Source organism: Camarhynchus parvulus, chromosome 17 (genome assembly GCF_901933205.1).
Source record: "Camarhynchus parvulus chromosome 17, STF_HiC, whole genome shotgun sequence".
Classification (NCBI taxonomy): domain Eukaryota; kingdom Metazoa; phylum Chordata; class Aves; order Passeriformes; family Thraupidae; genus Camarhynchus; species Camarhynchus parvulus.
Window position 1 is genome coordinate 2,868,330 of NC_044587.1, and position 18,282 is coordinate 2,886,611.

The following is an 18,282-nucleotide window of genomic DNA, read 5'->3' on the forward strand; positions in this document are numbered from 1 at the left end:
CACACCTGGGAGTGACCACCAGAGGAACAAAAAGAACTGTTAAACCTGGAAATCAGCACTGGCTGAGAGGAAGGATTGGCAGGAAACCAGAAATGGTTTCACCAGCAGAGAGGGAGCTGTCCCTGATAACAGGGCCAGACAAATAAACAAATCAATCAATCAATCAATCAATCAATCAATGAATCAATCAGATTCTGTTTGGAGATCAAACACAATCTGATGATGAGCAGGACTGAGGTGATGTCCTGGTTTGGGTGCAGTCCAAGGGCTGCACTCAGCACCTGCCACGTGTGAGGCTGGAAGGACTCTGTGTGCCCCAGCCAAGGATGAGCTCAGACGCCTCGAGTGTCAAAGCCTGGGCTGAACACTCTGTGCAGCCTGAGCAGCCCTCCCCTGCCCTCTGTGACCTGCCAGGATGCCCACCACTCCTTCCCAACTGCAGTTCCTACACAGATCCTCATCCCCATGAGCTGGGCATGGATGGATGGCAGCTCTGAACCTCCAAATTCCAAAAGATTCTGCATGGGGATTTCCCTGGAGATGCTCTAATTGCTTTGTGCACACACAAATGCACCTGATGCCTTGCAACACCTCATCATCTCCATGGGTGAATTCCATGTCTGCTCCTTGGAAAACCCAACCACAATTTCCTCCTTGACACAGTGTGGAGAAACCAGGAGCTGCAATTTCCCCCCATCACAAAGACAGGGTTAGAATGCCAGCTGAGGGAAGGAGTTTTCAGGATTGAAATCCTCCCTGGGAAGCTGGAAGCTCTGCTCTGCAGTTGTTTGCACCTCCAGGGATGATCAGTTCAGCCTCCATCAGGATCAGATGTCTGGCACTAAGAGCCTGTTCCTTATTTTGGGGTTTTTCATATAGGTTAGCGTGGGCGTGAGATGCAGCCAGATTAGCAGGCAGGTAACATATCCCACAACACATGCCCAGAAATCCTGCTCCTCCCTCACTTTTTCTCCATTGGCAGCCAGAGAGCTGCATTAAAAAAAAACCCCACTGAGCACCTCCACCCTCCTGATGTTATCCCAGGTCTCCCATTCCCAACTCCTGCCCATCAGCTGAGGGCATTGGGTCAAATCCTGATTGTTTAGAGTGGATGAAGAGTTCTGGGAGCACCTCTGAGCTGTTCATAAATCCTGCTGCCTCTCAGGAGCCAAAGCACCCAGGGTGTTATTGCTGTGAGAGAGAAAAGCCTGACTTGGGATTATTTTTAGCAGCCTCTGACAACCCAAAGAATTGTTTTAGGGCTGAATGTTTCCTGGCTGGCTTTATTGTCCTCAGCACATGGGGGAAATCAGTTAAGTGGAGGTTTAATATTGTTAGAGGGAATTAATACAGCAGCTTCCCCCAAAGCAGCAGGATGAAAATTCTTTTGTCATGCACGGCACAGGCCAATATAGCATTAGGGGATGGGGTTTAATTATATATCCAGCACAGGAGCCAGCTCATATTTGCAAGAGAAGAGCACAATTTCACATGAAACAGCATTTCTTCACTGAAATCTATTGTCTGGAAAATTCCTTGTTATTGGGGATGTTTCCCTAATGAGATTTTTTGATCTTTTTGGACAGAAGACTACTAAAAACTAATCAAGAGGATGTCAACGTTAGGCAGAAAACCACTGAGTGTCATCTCTGTGCTACCTGCTGGTGACAGCTTGCAGGGTTTCACTTGACCTTTTCAATACCACCTTGCCTAGGAAAGCTTGGCTTTGGGCTTTTAATTCTCTCTGCTCTCCTGTTGCTGAGTCTGCTCTCAAACTGCTTGTGCCAACAGAATAAAAAAAGGGGAATTTTTTTTTTTTTTTAATTTTTTTTTTTTTTTAGAGATACGGTTCAATATTGGTGCTTTGATCTCAGCAGTTTTCCCTTGACCTTAGGCCAGGCTTTCCTCTCAGAAAACACTTAAAGAGATTTCTCCTCCTGCCTGCAGCTGATTATTGCCCACTACACACACAGGGACAGCTCCACATGGAAAAACCATCCCAAGGGGTTTTCCCTGGAAACCAAGGCTCAGCTCAGGTTTCTCCCCCACCAAACCAAAGCACTTTTGGCAGCAGGGGCCAAGCATTACCTTTTCTAGGAGTTGTCTCAGCTGCTTTGTCCTGGCATCACGCGAGCACATCGTCTGCTGAGGTGCCACCACTGTGCATATACAACGTCCCTCGCTGTCCTGGGCAGAGCTGTACACCTGCCAGCTTTCCTCTGGGTTGGTAGGCAACACCTAATTAACACAGGGAGAGATGGGTTAATTAACCAGGGGAGGCCTGGCAGGGCTCTGGGAGGCGAAGGGGGATGAGGACGTGGCAGGGAGTGGAGGCTCCTCCGAGGGCCCAGCTGGCAAAATTCACTTGGAATGCAAAAATATGGATTGGGGACGAATCAGAGAAGGGTCCGAAAAGGAGAGGAAGAGCTGAAAACACGAAGGCAACGCGAGTGGGAAAGCGGGGACACAGGGAACGGTGAAAATTCCGAGTGCTGGCCAGCGCAGGGAGCCCTGCCCTGCTGCGGTGACAGAGTCCTTAACACTGGGACAGGGACGAGCCCGAGCCACCAGGAGGGCACAGCGTGCTGCCGAGGCTGAGCAGTGCCCCCGGCTCTGCAGAGCCCGCCGGGGTCTGGGGCCGGGTCTGGCAGCCCGAGATGCGCTCAGATGAGTGCAGAGACACCGCGAGGTACGGACACATGGACACCCCGAATTACGGACACCCCGAGGCACAGACACCCCAAGGTATGGACGCATGGACACCCCGAATTACGGACACCCCGAGGCACAGACACCCCAAGGTATGGACACATGGACACCCCGAATTACGGACACCCCGAGGTATGGACACCCCGAATTACGGACACCCCGAGGCACAGACACCACAAGGTATGGACGCATGGACACCCCGAATTATGGACATCCCGAGGTATGGACACCCTGAATTATGGACATCCCGAGGTACAGACACCCCGAGGTACGGACACACTGAGGTAGTGGCACCCCAAATTATGGACACCCCAGGGCATGGATACCCCGAGTCACAGACACCCCAAAGCACGGACATCGTGAGGTAGGGACACCCCGAATTACAGACAGCCCGAGGCACAGACACCCTGAATTTTGGACACCCTGAGTCATGGACACCCCGAGGTAGAGACTCCCCGAATTACAGACACGCAGAATTACAGACACCCTGAGGCACGGACACCCTGAGCTACAGACACCCCAAGGCATGGACACCCGAGGTAGACATCCCAAGGCACGGACACCCCGAATTACGGACGCCCCGACCTACGGACACCCCGAGTTCCGTTCCCCTCTCTCTGCCACGCTCCCCGGGCATGAGGAGCCTCCCCGGACAATCGCTCCCCTCGGCTGCAGGCAGGGCAAGCCCGGAGCCGAGCCCAGTGCAGAATCCCAGCGGGGATGCGATGCAGTGCTGAGGGCACGCCGGGGAACGGAGCCCATCCCAAACACAGCGCGTTCCCCTCTCTGCTCTTAATTTTCCTTCTGTCTCACGGCATAATCCATTATTTAATCCCAACCCAGGCTCGGAGCACTTTGAAGGTGTCACCGTGTCCCCAGCCAGAGGGGAAATGTTCTTTTCACCGCTTCCCTACAGAACAAATCACCTTGCAAATGCCCACGTTGACAGACATGCCCAGGCAGACGCACAATTGGATTCCCTGGCTAAAACGAGCGGGGGATAAAAATAAGAATAATAAATGGATCTCATAAACCCTGACAACGTGGGAAAAAAAAATAAAAAATCCCAGTTTCATTCACTGAGCACTACACGGAATACTCCGGGAACAGCGGAGCTGCAGCAGCGGGGCTCTGTCAGAAAGCACGAGCGTGCAGCCTGCAGGAGAAAGGTGCCCGATTTTCCCTGCTCAGGGAACAGAGACAGACAGACTGGAATGATTTTCCCAGCCATTCCCAAAGTGGGCAGCTCAGGCACGGCCCCAGCTCTCCAGCAGGGCAGGGACAGGGGATGTCCAGCCCGGCTGCATCTCCATCCCTCCGAGGGCGGATCGCGCAGGGAGAGCAGCAGAGCCGCCTCCCGGGACTCGCACCCGCTCTCCCGGCGGCTTTTGCAGCGGCCACGAGGGAAACTTTGCATCCCTCCGGCTGCAGAGACGGTGCGGGGAGGCAGCCGAGTCCCCCCAGGCACGAACGAGGGATGGCCGAACTAGAGGAGAGGAGGGGAGAGCGAGAGACGCTCCCTGCGCCGTCACCCCCATCCCCTGCCAGCACCCCCTGTGCCCCGAGCGCCCCATCCCCGCTCCCGCAGCACCGCGGGGACACTCGCGGGGGGGACATCCTGCAGGGGGGGACACCTGGGCGAGGAGAGATGTGACAGCCGGGCGGGGAGGGCTGGGCGGCGGCGGGGAGCAGCCGCAGGGACGCTCCGGGATGCGGGGATGCTCCGGGATGCTCCGGGACTCGGGGATGCTCCGGGATGCGAAAATGCTGCGGGACTCGGGGACGCTCCGGGATGCTCCGGGAGGCTGGGATGCCCGGGATGGGAGATGCTCCTGGAGGCTGGGATGCCCCGGGCAGCCCTCCCCGTGCCCCGCAGCCCTCCCGCACTTACTCCCGTGCTGCGGTCCAAGGTGCCGCCCGTGGCCGCCGTGAGTTTGGTGGTGTTGAGCCCCACGAGGGAGGGCAGCGTCTGCGACATCCAGTTGGTGATCATGGCCATGGTGCTGAGGACGACTCCAATCTTGAGTAAAGGCACAGACATGTCTGCGGGGGGGGGCGGCAGGCACCCTTCATTCTGCACCGGCGCCGGGCTCCATGCCGCTGCCTTCGGGCTGCGCCAGCCGCCCCGCCGCCGCCGCCGCTCGCCGCCGCCCCATCGTCCTCCTCCTCCTCCTCTTCCTCCTCCTCCTGTGCCCTGCCCGGCGCTGTGCCCGCTGTGCAGCCGGAGGAGCGGGGCTGGCTCCCTGCGCCCGCCGCCACCGGGCGCGCCCCAGCCCGAGCGAGCGGAGCGGGAGGCGGAACCGGGGCGGGACCGGAGCGGGAGGGGCGGGCAGAGCCCACCCAGGCGGGGACACTGCGGTGGGAGATGGGCGAGAGGGAGGGGACAGCGGAGAGCGGGGAGGGAGGGCGGAAAAGGGTTTGGGGAGAAGGGAGTGGGAGGGGAGGTTTGGGGAAAGGGGAGGCGAGGGATGGGAGGGGGAAGAGGTATGGAGAGAAAAGATCTGGGGAGAAAAGATCTGGGGAGAAAAGATCTGGGGAGAAAAGATTTGGGGATGGAAAGATCTGGGGATGGAAAGATCTGGGGAGGAAAGATTTGGGGAGAAAAGATGTGGGGATAAAAGATGTGGGGATGAAAGGTCTAGGGAGAAAAGATCTGGGGATGAACGATTTGGGGAGGAGAGATTTGGGGAGACCTAAAAGAATCAGGGAGAAAATGTTTGAGGGAGAAGGGAGTGGGAGGAGAGGTTTCGGGAAAGGGGAGGGGAGAGATGGGAGGGGGAGAGGTATGGGGAGAAAAGATCTGGGGAGAAAAGATTTGGGGAAGGAGGAGGGAAGGGAAGGAGAGAAGAAAAAACATGGCGAGGGAAAGAAAAAAATATGGGGAGGAAAGATTTGGGACAGGGAAGTGGAGAGAAGGAGAGAAAAAAGATTTGGGGAGAAAGGAAGGAACTGGGGAGATATTGAGCAGAAGGTGTTTTGGGGAGCGTGGGGAAGGAAGAGAAAGATTTGGGGGGAGGGAAGAAGATTTGAGGAGATAAACTGGGTGAGGGGAGAGGAATGAGGAGAACGGGAAAATTGGGGAGGCAGTGGAAGGGATTTTGGGGGGTGGTAGAAAGGATTTTGGGGGGAGGTGGAAGGGATTTGGGGGAGCAGGTGGAAGGGGTTCGGGGGGTGGTGGAAGGGATTTGGGGGTGCAGGTGGAAGGGATTTTGGGGGGTGGTGGAAGGGATTTTGGGGGGTGGTGGAAGGGGTTCGGGGGGGGGTGGAAGGGATTTGGAGGAGCAGGTTTTGGGCGGAAGGGGTTTGGGGGAGCAGGTGGAAGGGGTTTGGGGGGTGGAAGGGGTTTTGGGGATGCGGATTTTGGGGATGCGGCTCCCCCGCTGCGGCGCGTGGCGCCCTCTGGCGGCTGCGGGCAGCGCTGCGGGCCGGGGTCGCTCCGTGGTCGCGGAGGACAGCGGGGACACGGCGGGGACACGGCGGGGACACGGAGCCGTGCCAGAACCAAAGGGAGCAGCAGCATTTCACCGCGGTGCCACCCGCAAGGGCCGCACCTCTCCCGCACAGACCCGCGGGCTGGGGGTCTCCTGCGAGTCCTCTGCGGGTCCCCTGTGGGTCCCCTGCTGTCCCCAGGTCCAAGCGGGCTGTCAGAGCATCCCCCACACCCCCGATTGTCACCTCGCCACGTCCCGCCACAACAGCACGAAGGATAACCCAAAGCTCACTGCCAGCCCTGCTCCCGCCTCATTCCCCGCGCAGGAATTCGCTGCCGAGGGATGCAAAGGGCACACAGCCTGTCCAGCCAGCCTGGAATGTCACCTGGGCTTGGTCACCACTCAGGTGTCTCAAAGCCACTTGCAGAACTGCTCTGGTGACTGCAGAAGCCAAATCTCCGACCAGCAGAGCCCCACAGTTCCTGCATCCTTCCCTAAGAGAACCTCGGCACTCCCCGTGCAAAGCAGCACAGAAATGAGCCCCCTGTCCCTCTGCAGAGGACAGAAGTGTCACCCCTGCTTTGTGGCACAGCCCCAACCTCGACACGGGTGCAGGGAGCCTCAGCTGCTCCATGGGCTGGCCCTGGGAGCCACCACATTCCCACCAGTCTGACCAGCCCAGCCCAGCCCCAAACCCGACCCCTCCAGAGCTGCTGTTCCACTGCTGTGGATTCTTGGGGTGGGGGTTTTGTTGCCCCAAAACCTGGACCCACCTCACATCCAGCACCCGGGTGATGTGCAGTGCACATCCCAGCAGGGAAGCTGGAAGGCCCAAAATGCAATTCATGCTGAGCTGGCCTGTCCCACCTCAGCAGGACCATGTCCCACCTCAGCAAGACCTTGTCCCACCTCAGCAGGACCATGTCCCACCTCAGCAAGACCTTGTCCCACCTCAGCAGGTCTGTGTCCCACCTCAGCAGGACCGTGTCCCACCTCAGCAGGTCTGTGTCCCACCTCAGCAGGACCGTGTCCCACCTCAGCAGGACAATGTCCCACCTTGGCACCAGAACCATGTCCCACCTTGCCAGGACTTTATCCCACCTCACCAGGACCTCATCCCACCTCACCAGGACCTCATCCCACCTCAGCAGGATCTTGTCCCTCACTGGGGACGTGGCCCTTGTTGTGGGATCATCCCAGCACAGCCAGGCTGGGCAGAGGGAGCAGGAGCAGGAACAGGAACAGCCCATTAATCCTGCAGGCAGACCTGGGAGCTTTGTGCAATAAAGCACATTCAGCAGTTCCACCAGGTGGGGAAATCGAGATCAGGTAGAGCAGGAGCGCTGCTGCCAGGTCAGATCCCATCCCTGTGACAAACCCCTGGCACAGCAGGGCACTGGCACAGCTGCTTCGTGCCAGGCTGCAGCAGCTGAACTCCCATCCCTCCATCCGTGTGTCACCTGCCCAGCTCCAGCCCAGGTGAGGATGCTGGAGGCAGGAGGGAAGCCCTGCTGCCCCTGAACCTGCAGTGCCCTGCTCTGGGCAGCACCAGCTGCCTGCACCCCATGGAATCAGCTTCTACCAGCCCAGGCATCCTCATCCCTGCGTGGCAAAGCTGCTGCTGGGTGTGCAGGGTGGCACCTGTGGGTACCTGTGGGTATCTCTGGGGTCAGCACCCAGCAGCTCCTTCAGGCTGGGGGGGGCAGGAACAGCTTCCTCAGGCAAAAAAAACCCCAACAAAACAACAACAACAAAAAAAAACCCCAACCAAACAAAAAAAAAACCAAAAACCCCCAACCAACCAAACAAAAAAAAAAAAACCCACAAAAACTTGGAAAAGTTCCACCTTTTAGGAGGAATCCCAAATCCCTGCTCTGCTTGCTGTGCTCAGGCCTTGATTGCCCCTCTGAGTGGGAGCAGAGTTTGTCAGGGAAGTTTATCCCTCATATTTGTCTGACACACAAATGGGAATTAATCCTGTGGATATTTCAGTATTTAAATTTAAGAATCTCTCCTGTGCTTTGCTCTGGATAAAAATCCCTCCCGTGCCTTGCCCTGGATCCCAGCTGGGCTGAAACCTGATTTCCCAGCAGGGCAGGAGGATTTCATCCCCATTCCCTTCCTGCTCTGCCATGATTAAAGCTCCTCCAGACAGGGCCAGCAAAGCCCAGAGAGGAGCTGTGCCTGTTATAATGGGGGGAAAAAGAGAAATCCTGGGGGATTTTCTTTCTTTCTTTCTCTCTCCTGCTCGCAGTGTTTCTGAAAGAATCAAAAGCAGCACTTTTGGGGGGATATTTTTTTTTTTTGTTGCTGCCTAGATTAATGGAGTTAAGGAAGGGACATCAAAATGTTTTTCCAGATCATTTAAAATTTTAAATTAAAGACCTTTGAAAATTCTTAATGCATCAATGACCTGCCAGGAGCAGGAAGGGGCACAACCCTTCCCAAAGGCATGACCTTGGAAGATGAACCCACCCCAAAACTGAGATCTGGTGGAAAAAGAGGCTCCCAGGAGCTGCTGTTCCCCCTTTTTTAGGGATGTGCAGAGCAGGAATTGGAGCTGCTGGTGTGTGATGAGCTGCAGTGAGCAGGACAATGACTTTTGTCACTTTTTGACACAGGTGACATGCAAGCACAGGAACTCTGCCTTACCCTGATCATCTGCCTGGTTTTAAATGAAAAAAAAAATGAATAAACCAACAAAAAAATCCAGGTAATTTCATGTGAGAGACCTGCTGGAGCACAACACAGGAAGCAGTAAGGAAGAGCCTCAGGTGGCCCTGTCTGCCCTGATGGGGCTTTCCCCAGCTGGATTTTGGTCCTCAAAAATCAACTTTTCCATCACCACATCTGCAGGAATCCCTGAACTGCTGAAGCTCAGCTTTCTCCTGGTCACTTTGGGGTTTTTTTTTGGGTTTCTGCACAAGAAAAACTTTCTTCCATCACTGTTTCTGTGTCCCCCACCACGAGAGCAGGGGTGCCCCAAAACAAGAGGGGTTCCAGGGGTGCCCCCTCCATCCCTCTCCTTTCCTCTGGGAGCAAGAGCTCTGTGAGCAAACATCCCCTTCACGTGCCCAAACCTGTGTTCAGCTGAAGCTGCTCTTGTCATTGAGTCCAGCATCTGCAGCAGGAGCCAAGAGCTTCAAACCAGCCCAGGTTCCTGATTTTTGGAGGATTTTTTGGGGCACATTTCCCTGGGTCAGGCACACACCTCCAGCCCCTGAGTCACTTCCCAGGGAGGAATTGTTCTCTGTGCTGCTTTCCAGCAAACTCAGCTCTGCTCCTGGCCCTGGGCTCAGTCCTGACATTGTCCCTCTGTTGTCCCTGCAGCTTGGGGAGGGTGGGCTGGGAACAGGGAAAAATGGTCCTGAGCAGGGAGAAAAGGGTCCTGAGCACAGGAAAATGGTTCTGAGCAGAAAAAAGGGGTCCCTGAGCCGGATAAAAGGGTCCTGAGAAGGGAAAAACGGGTCCCTGAGCAGGGGAAGGGAAGGGGGTCCCTGAGAAGGGAAAAAGGGGATCCTGAGCAGGAAAAGGGTCCCTGAGCAGGGGGAAAAGGGTCCTTGAGCAGGAGAAAATGGGTTCTTGAGCACAAAAAGGGTCCTGAGCAGAAAAAAGGGGTCTCTGAGCAGAATAAAAGGGGTCCCTGAGCAAGATAAAATGGTCCTGAGTAGGGGAAAAGGGTCCTGAACAGAAAAAAGGGGTCCCTGAACAGAGGAAAAGGATCCTGAGAAGGGGAAAAGGGTCTCTGAGCAGGATAAAAGGGTCCTGAGCAGAAAAAAGGGTCCCTGAGAAGGATAAAAGGGTCCTGAGCAGGAGAAGGGGGTCCCTGAGCAGGAATCCCTGAGGTGGTGGAGCTCAGCTTTCTCCCGGTCACTTTTTTGTTTTTATTTGCGTTCCGGGCAGAGAAAGAGCCAGGAACGCGAGATAAAGCACAGAACAGGGACTCCCAAAGGAGCTGCGGGCTGGAAAATTCCTCTGCAGGGAGGGGAGAGCGCAGAGCTCGGTGCCCAGAGGAGCCCTGCGAGGGTCGGGGCGTGCGGGCGGCGACAATCGGCGGTGGCAGCGCGGGGACACGGCGGGGACACGGCGGGGACACGGCGGTCACTGTCTCCCTCTCCTGGCTGCTGCAGAGAAGAAGAAGTGCCCAAATTCCTCTTGCTCCCAAACGGGGATGGCGTGCAGGACAGAGAATTCCTGCTCTGAATAAACCACGCCCGATCCCCGGTAACATCGGGGATTTTAACATGAAATAAACAAGAGAAATAAACCACTCCCAATCCCTGGTAAAATCTAGGATTTTAACATGAAATAAACCAGAGAATTCCTGCTCTGAATAAACCACGCCCAATCCCTGGTAAAATCTGGGATTTTAACATGAAATAAACCAGAGAATTCCTGCTCTGAATAAACCACGCCCAATCTCTGGTAAAATCAGGGATTTTAACAGCCCCAGACCTCGCTGGAGTCTTGGGGACAGCTCAGGTGACACCCCAGGAGGACGATGCCATCTGTGCCAGCTGTGCCATGAGCTCAGTGCCCTTCCCACCGCAGGGACAAAAGGTCAGGACTGCAGACTGCAGCACAGGACAGCCCAAATCCTGCTCCTTGAGCTCCTCCCCTCTGTCCTGGACATTTCTGGGGTGCCCTGGACACTCTGGGGTCTGTGCTTTCTGCAAGAACCTGGATCTGGAATGTCAGGGATCCTCCTGAAAAGCTTGGATTGGGATTTTCCTTCCTCCTGAAAAGCTTGGATTGAGATTTTCCTTCCTCCTGAAAAGCTTGGATTGGGATTTTCCTTCCTCCTGAAAAGCTTGGATTGAGATTTTCCTTCCTCCTGAAAAGCTTGGATTGAGATTTTCTTCCCTCCTGAAAAGCTTGGATTGAGATTTTCCGCCCTCCTGAAAAGCTTGGATTGGGATTTTCCTCCCTCCTGAAAAGCTTGGATTGAAAAAGCCCGTGTCCTGGGCAGCCACAGCCCCCTGAGGGGACAAACCCTCGGTGCCCGTCCCCTCTGGGCACAGCACAGCCTTCTGAGGGGCGCCTCACAGCTCACAGGAAATGGCACCGAGTTCCCCCTCGGTTTTGGGGTCACAATTCCAAATATCCTGAGGTTTTTGCCTGGTTTTTGTCACTTTTTTTGCTGCCACCGCTTGCGCAAACCTGACTGCAGGAGATGGATGCTGATCACAAGTTTTCCTCTCATTGTGGGAAGGGATGGACAGAAAATAAAAGGGAAGGAGGGAGGGAGGGAGGGAGGGAAGGGAAGGAAGGAAGGAAGGAAGGAAGGAAGGAAGGAAGGAAGGAAGGAAGGAAGGAAGGAAGGAAGGAAGGAAGGAAGGAAGGAAGGAAGGAAGGAAGGAAGGAAGGAAGGAAGGAAGGAAGGAAGGAAGGAAGGAAGGAAGGAAGGAAGGAAGGAAGGAAGGAAGGAAGGAAGGAAGGAAGGAAGGAAGGAAGGAAGGAATTTAAGACCTCCAAGAGTGGATGGAGGGGATCCTTGCCAGCTCCTGGTACAGCTCTGTATGAGAATTGTGTCTGACTCCAGGGCCGGGCACATTTTGGGATCAGGCAGCCCAAGCTGCTCTGGGAAATGAACTCCCAGCTCTGGACACTCCCTGCTCCTGCATGAAAAACCCTCTGGAACCTCTCCTTTCCTCTGGGAGCAAGAGCTCTGCGAGCAAACATCCCCTTCACGTGCCCAAACCTGTGTTCAGCTGAAGCTGCTCTTGTCATTGAGTCCAGCATCTGCAGCAGGAGCCAAGAGCTTCAAACCAGCCCAGGTTCCTGATTTTTGGAGGAATTTTTGGGCACATTTCCCTGGGTCAAGCACACACCTCCAGCCCCTGAGTCACTTCCCAGGGAGGAATTGTTCTCTGTGCTGCTTTCCAGCAAACTCAGCTCTGCTCCTGGCCCTGGGCTCAGTCCTGACATTGTCCCTCTGTTGTCCCTGCAGCTTGGGGAGGGTGGGCTGGGAACAGGGAAAAATGGTCCTGAGCAGGGAGAAAAGGGGTCCTGAGCAGGGAGAAAATGGTTCTGAGTAGGGAAAAGGGTCCTGAGCAGGGAAAAAGGGTCCTGAGCAGGGAAAAAAGGGTCCTGAGCAGGGAAAAAAGGGTCCTGAGCAGGGGAAAAGGGTCCTAAGAAGGGAAAAAGGGGATCCTGAGCTGGAAAAAAGAGGTCCCTGAGCAGGATGAAAGGGGTTCCTCAGCAGGGAAAAAGGCCCCTGACAGGGAAAAATGGGTCCCTGAGAAGAATAAAAGGGTCCTGAGCAGGGAAAAGGGGTCCCTGACAGGGAAAAGGGGTCCCTGAGTAGAATAAAAGGGTCCCTGACAGGGAAAAGGGGTCCCTGAGAAGAATAAAAGGGTCCTGAGCAGGGAAAAGGGGTCCCTGAGCATGGAAAAAGGGTCCTGAGCACAGGAAAAGGGTCCCTGAGCAGGACAAAAGGGTTCTGAGGAGGATAAAAGGGTCCTGAGGAGGATAAAAGGGTCAGGACTGCAGCTAAAGCCAGTCTGGAGGCCCTGGCAGCAGGGCTCAGCCCCAGGGGAGCAGGAACAGCCAGGAGCTGCAGCCCAGAGAAGCAGGAAAACCAGCATTTCCAGCTGCTGTCCCCCCGCCTTTGGGGCCTGCTGGCACCAAGGCACAGCCCTGTGTCTCTGCTTCTCCAAGCCCACCTTGCCCTGCCTGCCTGGGGCGTCCCAAAAAGCCACAAATCCCCGATGGGCACTCCTGGGGGCTGTCCCAGCCTTGTCCCCTTTAGTGGACAGAGCAGAGGTGACACTTTCCCCTCCCAGCTCCAGCAGGAGCTTCCCCCAGCGCTCTAATTGCCTCTGATAGTAATTAGCTCTGTATTAACGTGTGCTGCTAATACTGATTACAAGGACTGATAACTCCAGCAATAAATACAAGCCAGGGCTGGAAATTATCTCTGTTTTTTTGTGGTTTTTTTTTTTTTTTTAATTTTTTATTTTTTCCTCTCCCCTCCTGCAAACACCCTGATGGGAGTGAGTTTAGGAGGGTGTTTTTTTCCTCTCCCCCTCCTGCAAACAGCCCTGACTGGGACGTGAGGTTCTTTTAGAGAAAATCAATGGGTAAATGAAGATAATTCATATTTTTAGGTTTTTTTTTCTCTCTCCGTCCCCTGCAGACAGCCCTGACAGGGACTTGAGGTTCTTTTAGGGAATATCAATGGGTAAATGAAGATAATTCATATTTTTAGGGTTTTTTTTCCCCTCTTGCAGAAGCCCTGTAAATGTTTCACATCTGCCTGCTCCCAGAGTTACCGGGGCTGTGGATGTGGGAGCACCGTGCAGCTCCTGAGGAAACTTTGAGGAATTCCAGGAGGTTTTCACTGCAACATCCCAGCAAAAGGACAAAAGGACAGGTCAGACAGACAGACAGACAGACAGCCAGCTGGCACCCCAGCCCCTCTCTGCTGCCTGCCCTGGCTGTCCCACAGCAGCCCCAAGCTCTGCACCCCTGGCAGATCCTTGGAGAGCAGAAATTGGCTCTGTCCCCCATGGGCGCCAGGAGAGGTGCCCTGGGTGTCCCCAAGGGGAGGACAAGGACAGGCACTGCCCAGGGCTGAGTGCCCACCCAGAGCCAGGGGCTGCAGCCCAGAGTGCCCAGAGCACCTCTGCCCCCCATCCCAGCACCCCAAACCCTGCACCCACCAAAATGGGGCACTTCAGGGTGGGACTGACCCGTGGGGACATGGGGACAGGCCAGGCTGGGCACAAAGCAGCTCAGAGAGAGGAAATGCTTCATGCAGGGCAACCCTCAGCCCTGCCATCGGGGATGGAGGCACAGGACAAACAGCTGGGGGGGTTTAGGGGCAGCTCCCCCCTTGTGCCACACAGCCCAGCCCAGCCCAGCCAGGGCTGTGAGCCCTGAGCAAAGCAGGGGGGCAGCCCCAGCCTGGCATCGCCCCTGTGCCCCCAGAACCCCCTCCCAGGTGGGGGCACAGCCCAGGGTGCTGCAGCACCACCCCTGGCAGAGAGCCCAGGGCTGCCCCAGCCAGGCCAGGCTGGCACCTCCAGCCCCGTTTGGGAGCCAGCCATGTGCCCACCTCAGTGCCCAGCTCAGTGCCCAGCTCAGTGCCCAGGTCTGTCACCAGCTCAGTGCTCAGCCCAGTGCCCAGCTGTGTGCCCAGCTCAGTGCCCAGCTCAGTGCCCAGCTCCGTGCTCTGTGCCCAGCTCAGTGCCCAGCCCAGTGCCCATCTCTGTGCCCAGCTCAGTCCCCAGCTCTATCCCCAGCTCTGTGCCCAGCTCAGAGCCCACTCTGTGTCCAGCTGTGTGCCCAGCTCAGTCCCCATCTCATCCCCAGCTCAGTCCCCACTCTATCCCCAGCTCAGTGCCCAGCTCAGTGCCCAGCCCTCCCTTCCCTGTAGGCTGGCCTGTCACTGCAGCGAGGGACAGGAGGGGACAGCAGCCCCTCCTGCCTCAGCAGCAAAGCTGAGATCAGCCCCTCCGTGCCCCAGCCTCCCCCCTGCTGCCCAGGCTCTGTGCAGGGCACGGCAGAGCCAGCCTGGCACGGAGCTGGGCAGTGCCCGGCCTGGCAGGAGGCTCTGGGGATGGCATCTGGCAGCTGTGCCAGGGCAAGGAGGGCCCTGCAGTGCCAGGCCAGGCAGCAGGCACGGGGCACCTGCCCAGGTGGGCACTGGGGGCTGAGGGCAGCCCCAGCGGGGCAGCTCAGCTCAGCCAGGCTTTAGCAGGGGCTCAAACCTCCAGCAGGGCAGGGCTCTCTGCCCAGGATCTGTTGGGCTCCCTGTGCCCACCACGATTTAAAGTTGCTGCCAAAGTTGAGGTGCTGCAGTCACAGAGGAAGCAAGGAGAGGAGAAGAGAGCCAGGCAGGGCAGAAACCTTGGTTTTCCTTTGTTTTTCCTTTGTTTTCCCTTGGTTTCCCTTGTTTTTTCTTTGTTTTCCCTTGGTTTTCTCTAGTTTTTCCCTTGGTTTTCCTTTGTTTTCCTTTGTTTTCCTTTGTTTTCCTTTGTTTTCCTTTGTTTTCCTTTGTTTTCCTTAGTTTTTCCCTTTGTTTTTTCTTTGTTTTCCCTTGCTTTTCTCTAGTTTTTCCCTTGGCTTTTCCCTTGGTTTTCCCCCGTTTTCCCCTTGTTTTCCTCTTGTTTTCCCTTGGGTTTCCCCTTGTTTCCTCCTTATTTTTCCCTTGTTTTTCCTTGATTTTCTCCTTATTTTTCCCTAGTTTTCCCCTGGTTTTCCCCTGGTTTTCCCTTGGAAAATCCTCCAGAGCAGCTCAATGCTGCCAAGGCCGCCCAGGGGCTGGCAGCACCCATTGCCCAGGCAGTGCTGTGACCCCTGTGGAAGCTGCAGGGACACTCAGGTGACATCCCTGCCACCCCCCCGTCCCCGTGGCCACCCCCAGCCGTGCCCTGGTGGGCAGGAGCTGCCGTGCTGGTGGTCCTGGCTCTTTGTCCAGCGCGGCGCATGCGCACCCTCAGCATCCTCACACACAATGGGCTGCTCTGCTTCTTCTTCCTCCCCACCCCTCCTCATCCCCACAGCCCCTGGATTGCTCAGTTTCCACCCTCCCCCGCTTTCCCTGCCTGCATTCCGGGCTGCTCAGCTTTTCTGGGGAATTGAGGCAGCTCTGAGCTCTCCTTTTGGCTTTGCATCCTCCCAGGAATCCTGGCAGGGTGCAAAGCCAAAAAGGCTCCAGGGGCTCAAACTTCAGCAGGAGGGCAGTGGCAGGGAGAGCTTTGTCACTGGGAGAAAGGGAAAAATCATCTCCATAAAGCATCCAGGATGAGAGCCCAGCTGCTAATTGCTCCTACACTAAGAAGCCTCCATTCCCCTCCTATTTATAGCTGCTTTTTCTTTCCTTTTTTTTTTTTTTTTTGTGCTTCCAGGCAGCACCACAATTAACCCCACAATCTAGAGCATCCTCTTGCAATTACTTTTTTTCTTCCTCTCCTCAGTGACTGGTGAAAAAAAACCCAAAAAACCCACAAAAGACAATCGCCCTGCCTGCCTCTCTCCCCCGGCAGCCTCAAGAAGTCAAATGGAGTTTTAATTCCACTTGCAAGGGATGGATTTTGGGCGCCTCCTTTCCTCCTCCCCACAACCCCTCACCTCACTCAGCCCAGGAGCTGGGACAGCAAAGAAAAGCATGAAAATCCAGGCAAAAAAAAAACCCCAAAAAACCAGCAGGTGGAGTGGAGAGAGAGGGATAAATAAACTGCCCCCGTCTCCCACCCGGCTGTCACAGATGCCAACACCAAGGGACATTTAAATGTCACCTAAAACCAGCACAGCTACCCCCACACGAGGACCCAGCAGGGTCGGGGGGTGACAAAGGGGGGACACCACTCCCACCTGGTCCTTGTGGCCACCCGGGCCAGCAGCTCCACCCCACCCGGGGGTCCCACAGCCCCCCAGGTGAGCCGGGAGAGGTGACCCCAACACCCCCATCGGGGCTGCCCCTCCCACGGGGGTCCCTCGGCCCGAAATCCCGCCAGAGCAGCGTGGATGGTGCCCAGGTGCGGGGCAGGGCACAGGTGATGCCCGGGGAAGGGGCGGCTGGGCAGGTGCAGCATCCCCGGGCAGGTGCAGCATCCATCCCCGGGCAGGTTCCTGTGCTGCTCTCGAGGTTTAGCAGAAAATGGCGTTGGGGAGAAAGGGAGAAGAGGAGGAAGGGGAGCGGGGAAAGGAAGAGCTGGACCTACTTGGGTGAGTTCTGTGCCCATCAGGATGAGGAAGCAGAGGGTCAGCAGCTTGCTTGCCGGTTGCATCTCTCGCAGCCCGTTCTAGGCAGCTCGCATACAGATCACCTCCGGGCGAGCCTCCCCTGCGCCGTCCCCGAGCCTCGCTGCCTCCTCACTCCTTTATTCTTATTAATATTTTAATTTATAAAAAAAAAATTAAAAAAAAGACAACAAAACGCTATTTAAAAAAAAAAAAAAGACAAACGGCAAAAATAATAATTAAAAACCAGCCTGATTTTGCGGGTGGCTCTCAGCACCCTCGGGAAGCGATGCCAGAAATCTGCTCAGCAGAGCCTTCACTTTGCATATTTATTGGGATCCCAGTTTCTCTCCTCTGCTTGCTCTCGGTGCTGGCTGTCTGGTAATTTATTTAATTTTTTTTTTTTTTTTTTAATGGCTCCCCTGCTCCAAAGACATTTGCGAAGAGAAATTCAGTGGAGCACGCAGTGATTATCTCTGCTATTGCCAAAAGTTTGCCTGGAAAAGGGGGGTGATGGGGAGAGGACAGGGATTTAAAAAAAAAAAAAAAAAAAAAAAAAAAAAAAAAAAAGGAATTGGTAGGGCTGGCTACTAGCAGGGGATGGCTGTGGAACAGGATGTGACATCAAGTAAGGCGGGGGAAATTTAACTAAACACGGCAAAGGGAGAGGGGGGAAAGCAAGCGCGGGAGCACGGCTGAGGCTGCGGGGACCCCGCGGGGAGCAGGGGGTTAAAACCATCCTTAACCCCATCCTTGTTCCCATCCTGAACAGCATCCTGATCCCCATCCTTAACCCGATCCTTAATCTAATCCTGAACTGCATCCTTAACCCCATTCTCAACCCCATCTTAATTCTGATTCTGAACCGCATCCTTATCCCCATCCTTAACCCTATCCTTACTTCCCATCCTGAACCCCATCCTTAATTCCCATCCTTATCCCTATCCTTAATTCCCTTCCTTAATTCCCACCCTGCACCCCATCATTGATCCCATCCTTAATTCCCATACTGAACCCCATTCTTAATTCCCATCCTTATTCCCACCCTGAACCCCATCCTTAATTCCCATTCCTAATTCCCATCCTTATTCCCATCCCTAACCCCATCCTTAATCCCCATCCTGAACCCCACCCTGAGCCCCCTCCCTGTGCTCCCCCAATCTCCCTCGGGGCAAGGGGGGCGGTGCCCAGGGATCTGATCCCCCCAAACGCCAAACCAGTCCCTGGAGAGGCTCCCAGCTCCATCCCCTGCCCGGCTCAGCTCCCCAGGAGTTGGGGGCAGCAGGAGGATGTGAGAATCCTTTTGTCACACACCAACCTCACCTGCGGTGCCCTGGGGGCTGCAGGTGGTGCCTGCCCCTCCCTGGCAGCTTCTGCCCCTTGTTTCTCTCTCTCAAACCCCCCGAATGCTTTCCAATCCCCAATTTCTTCCAGGACCCCATAAATATTATGG

At 55.5% G+C, this 18,282-nt stretch overlaps 1 protein-coding gene across 4 annotated transcripts in view; it reads right to left on the bottom strand.

The window, feature by feature from the left end:
• OLFM1 (olfactomedin 1) overlaps window positions 1-17,455 on the bottom strand; it is a 35,546-nt gene extending 18,091 nt beyond the window's left edge. For 2 of the 4 annotated variants that reach the window (XM_030961380.1, XM_030961383.1), the window contains exons 1-2: window positions 16,811-17,455; window positions 2,089-2,238 (exon numbers count right to left, since the gene is read on the bottom strand). In XM_030961380.1, coding sequence (XP_030817240.1) covers window positions 2,089-2,238; window positions 16,811-16,876 — 216 coding nt within the window. In that variant the 5' untranslated portion in view covers window positions 16,877-17,455. Of the gene's footprint in view, window positions 1-2,088; window positions 2,239-4,600; window positions 5,059-16,810 lie in introns of those variants that run through there. The other 2 variants (XM_030961381.1, XM_030961379.1) reach the window with 2 other exon arrangements.
• Between the last annotated feature and the right edge of the window lie 827 nt (window positions 17,456-18,282).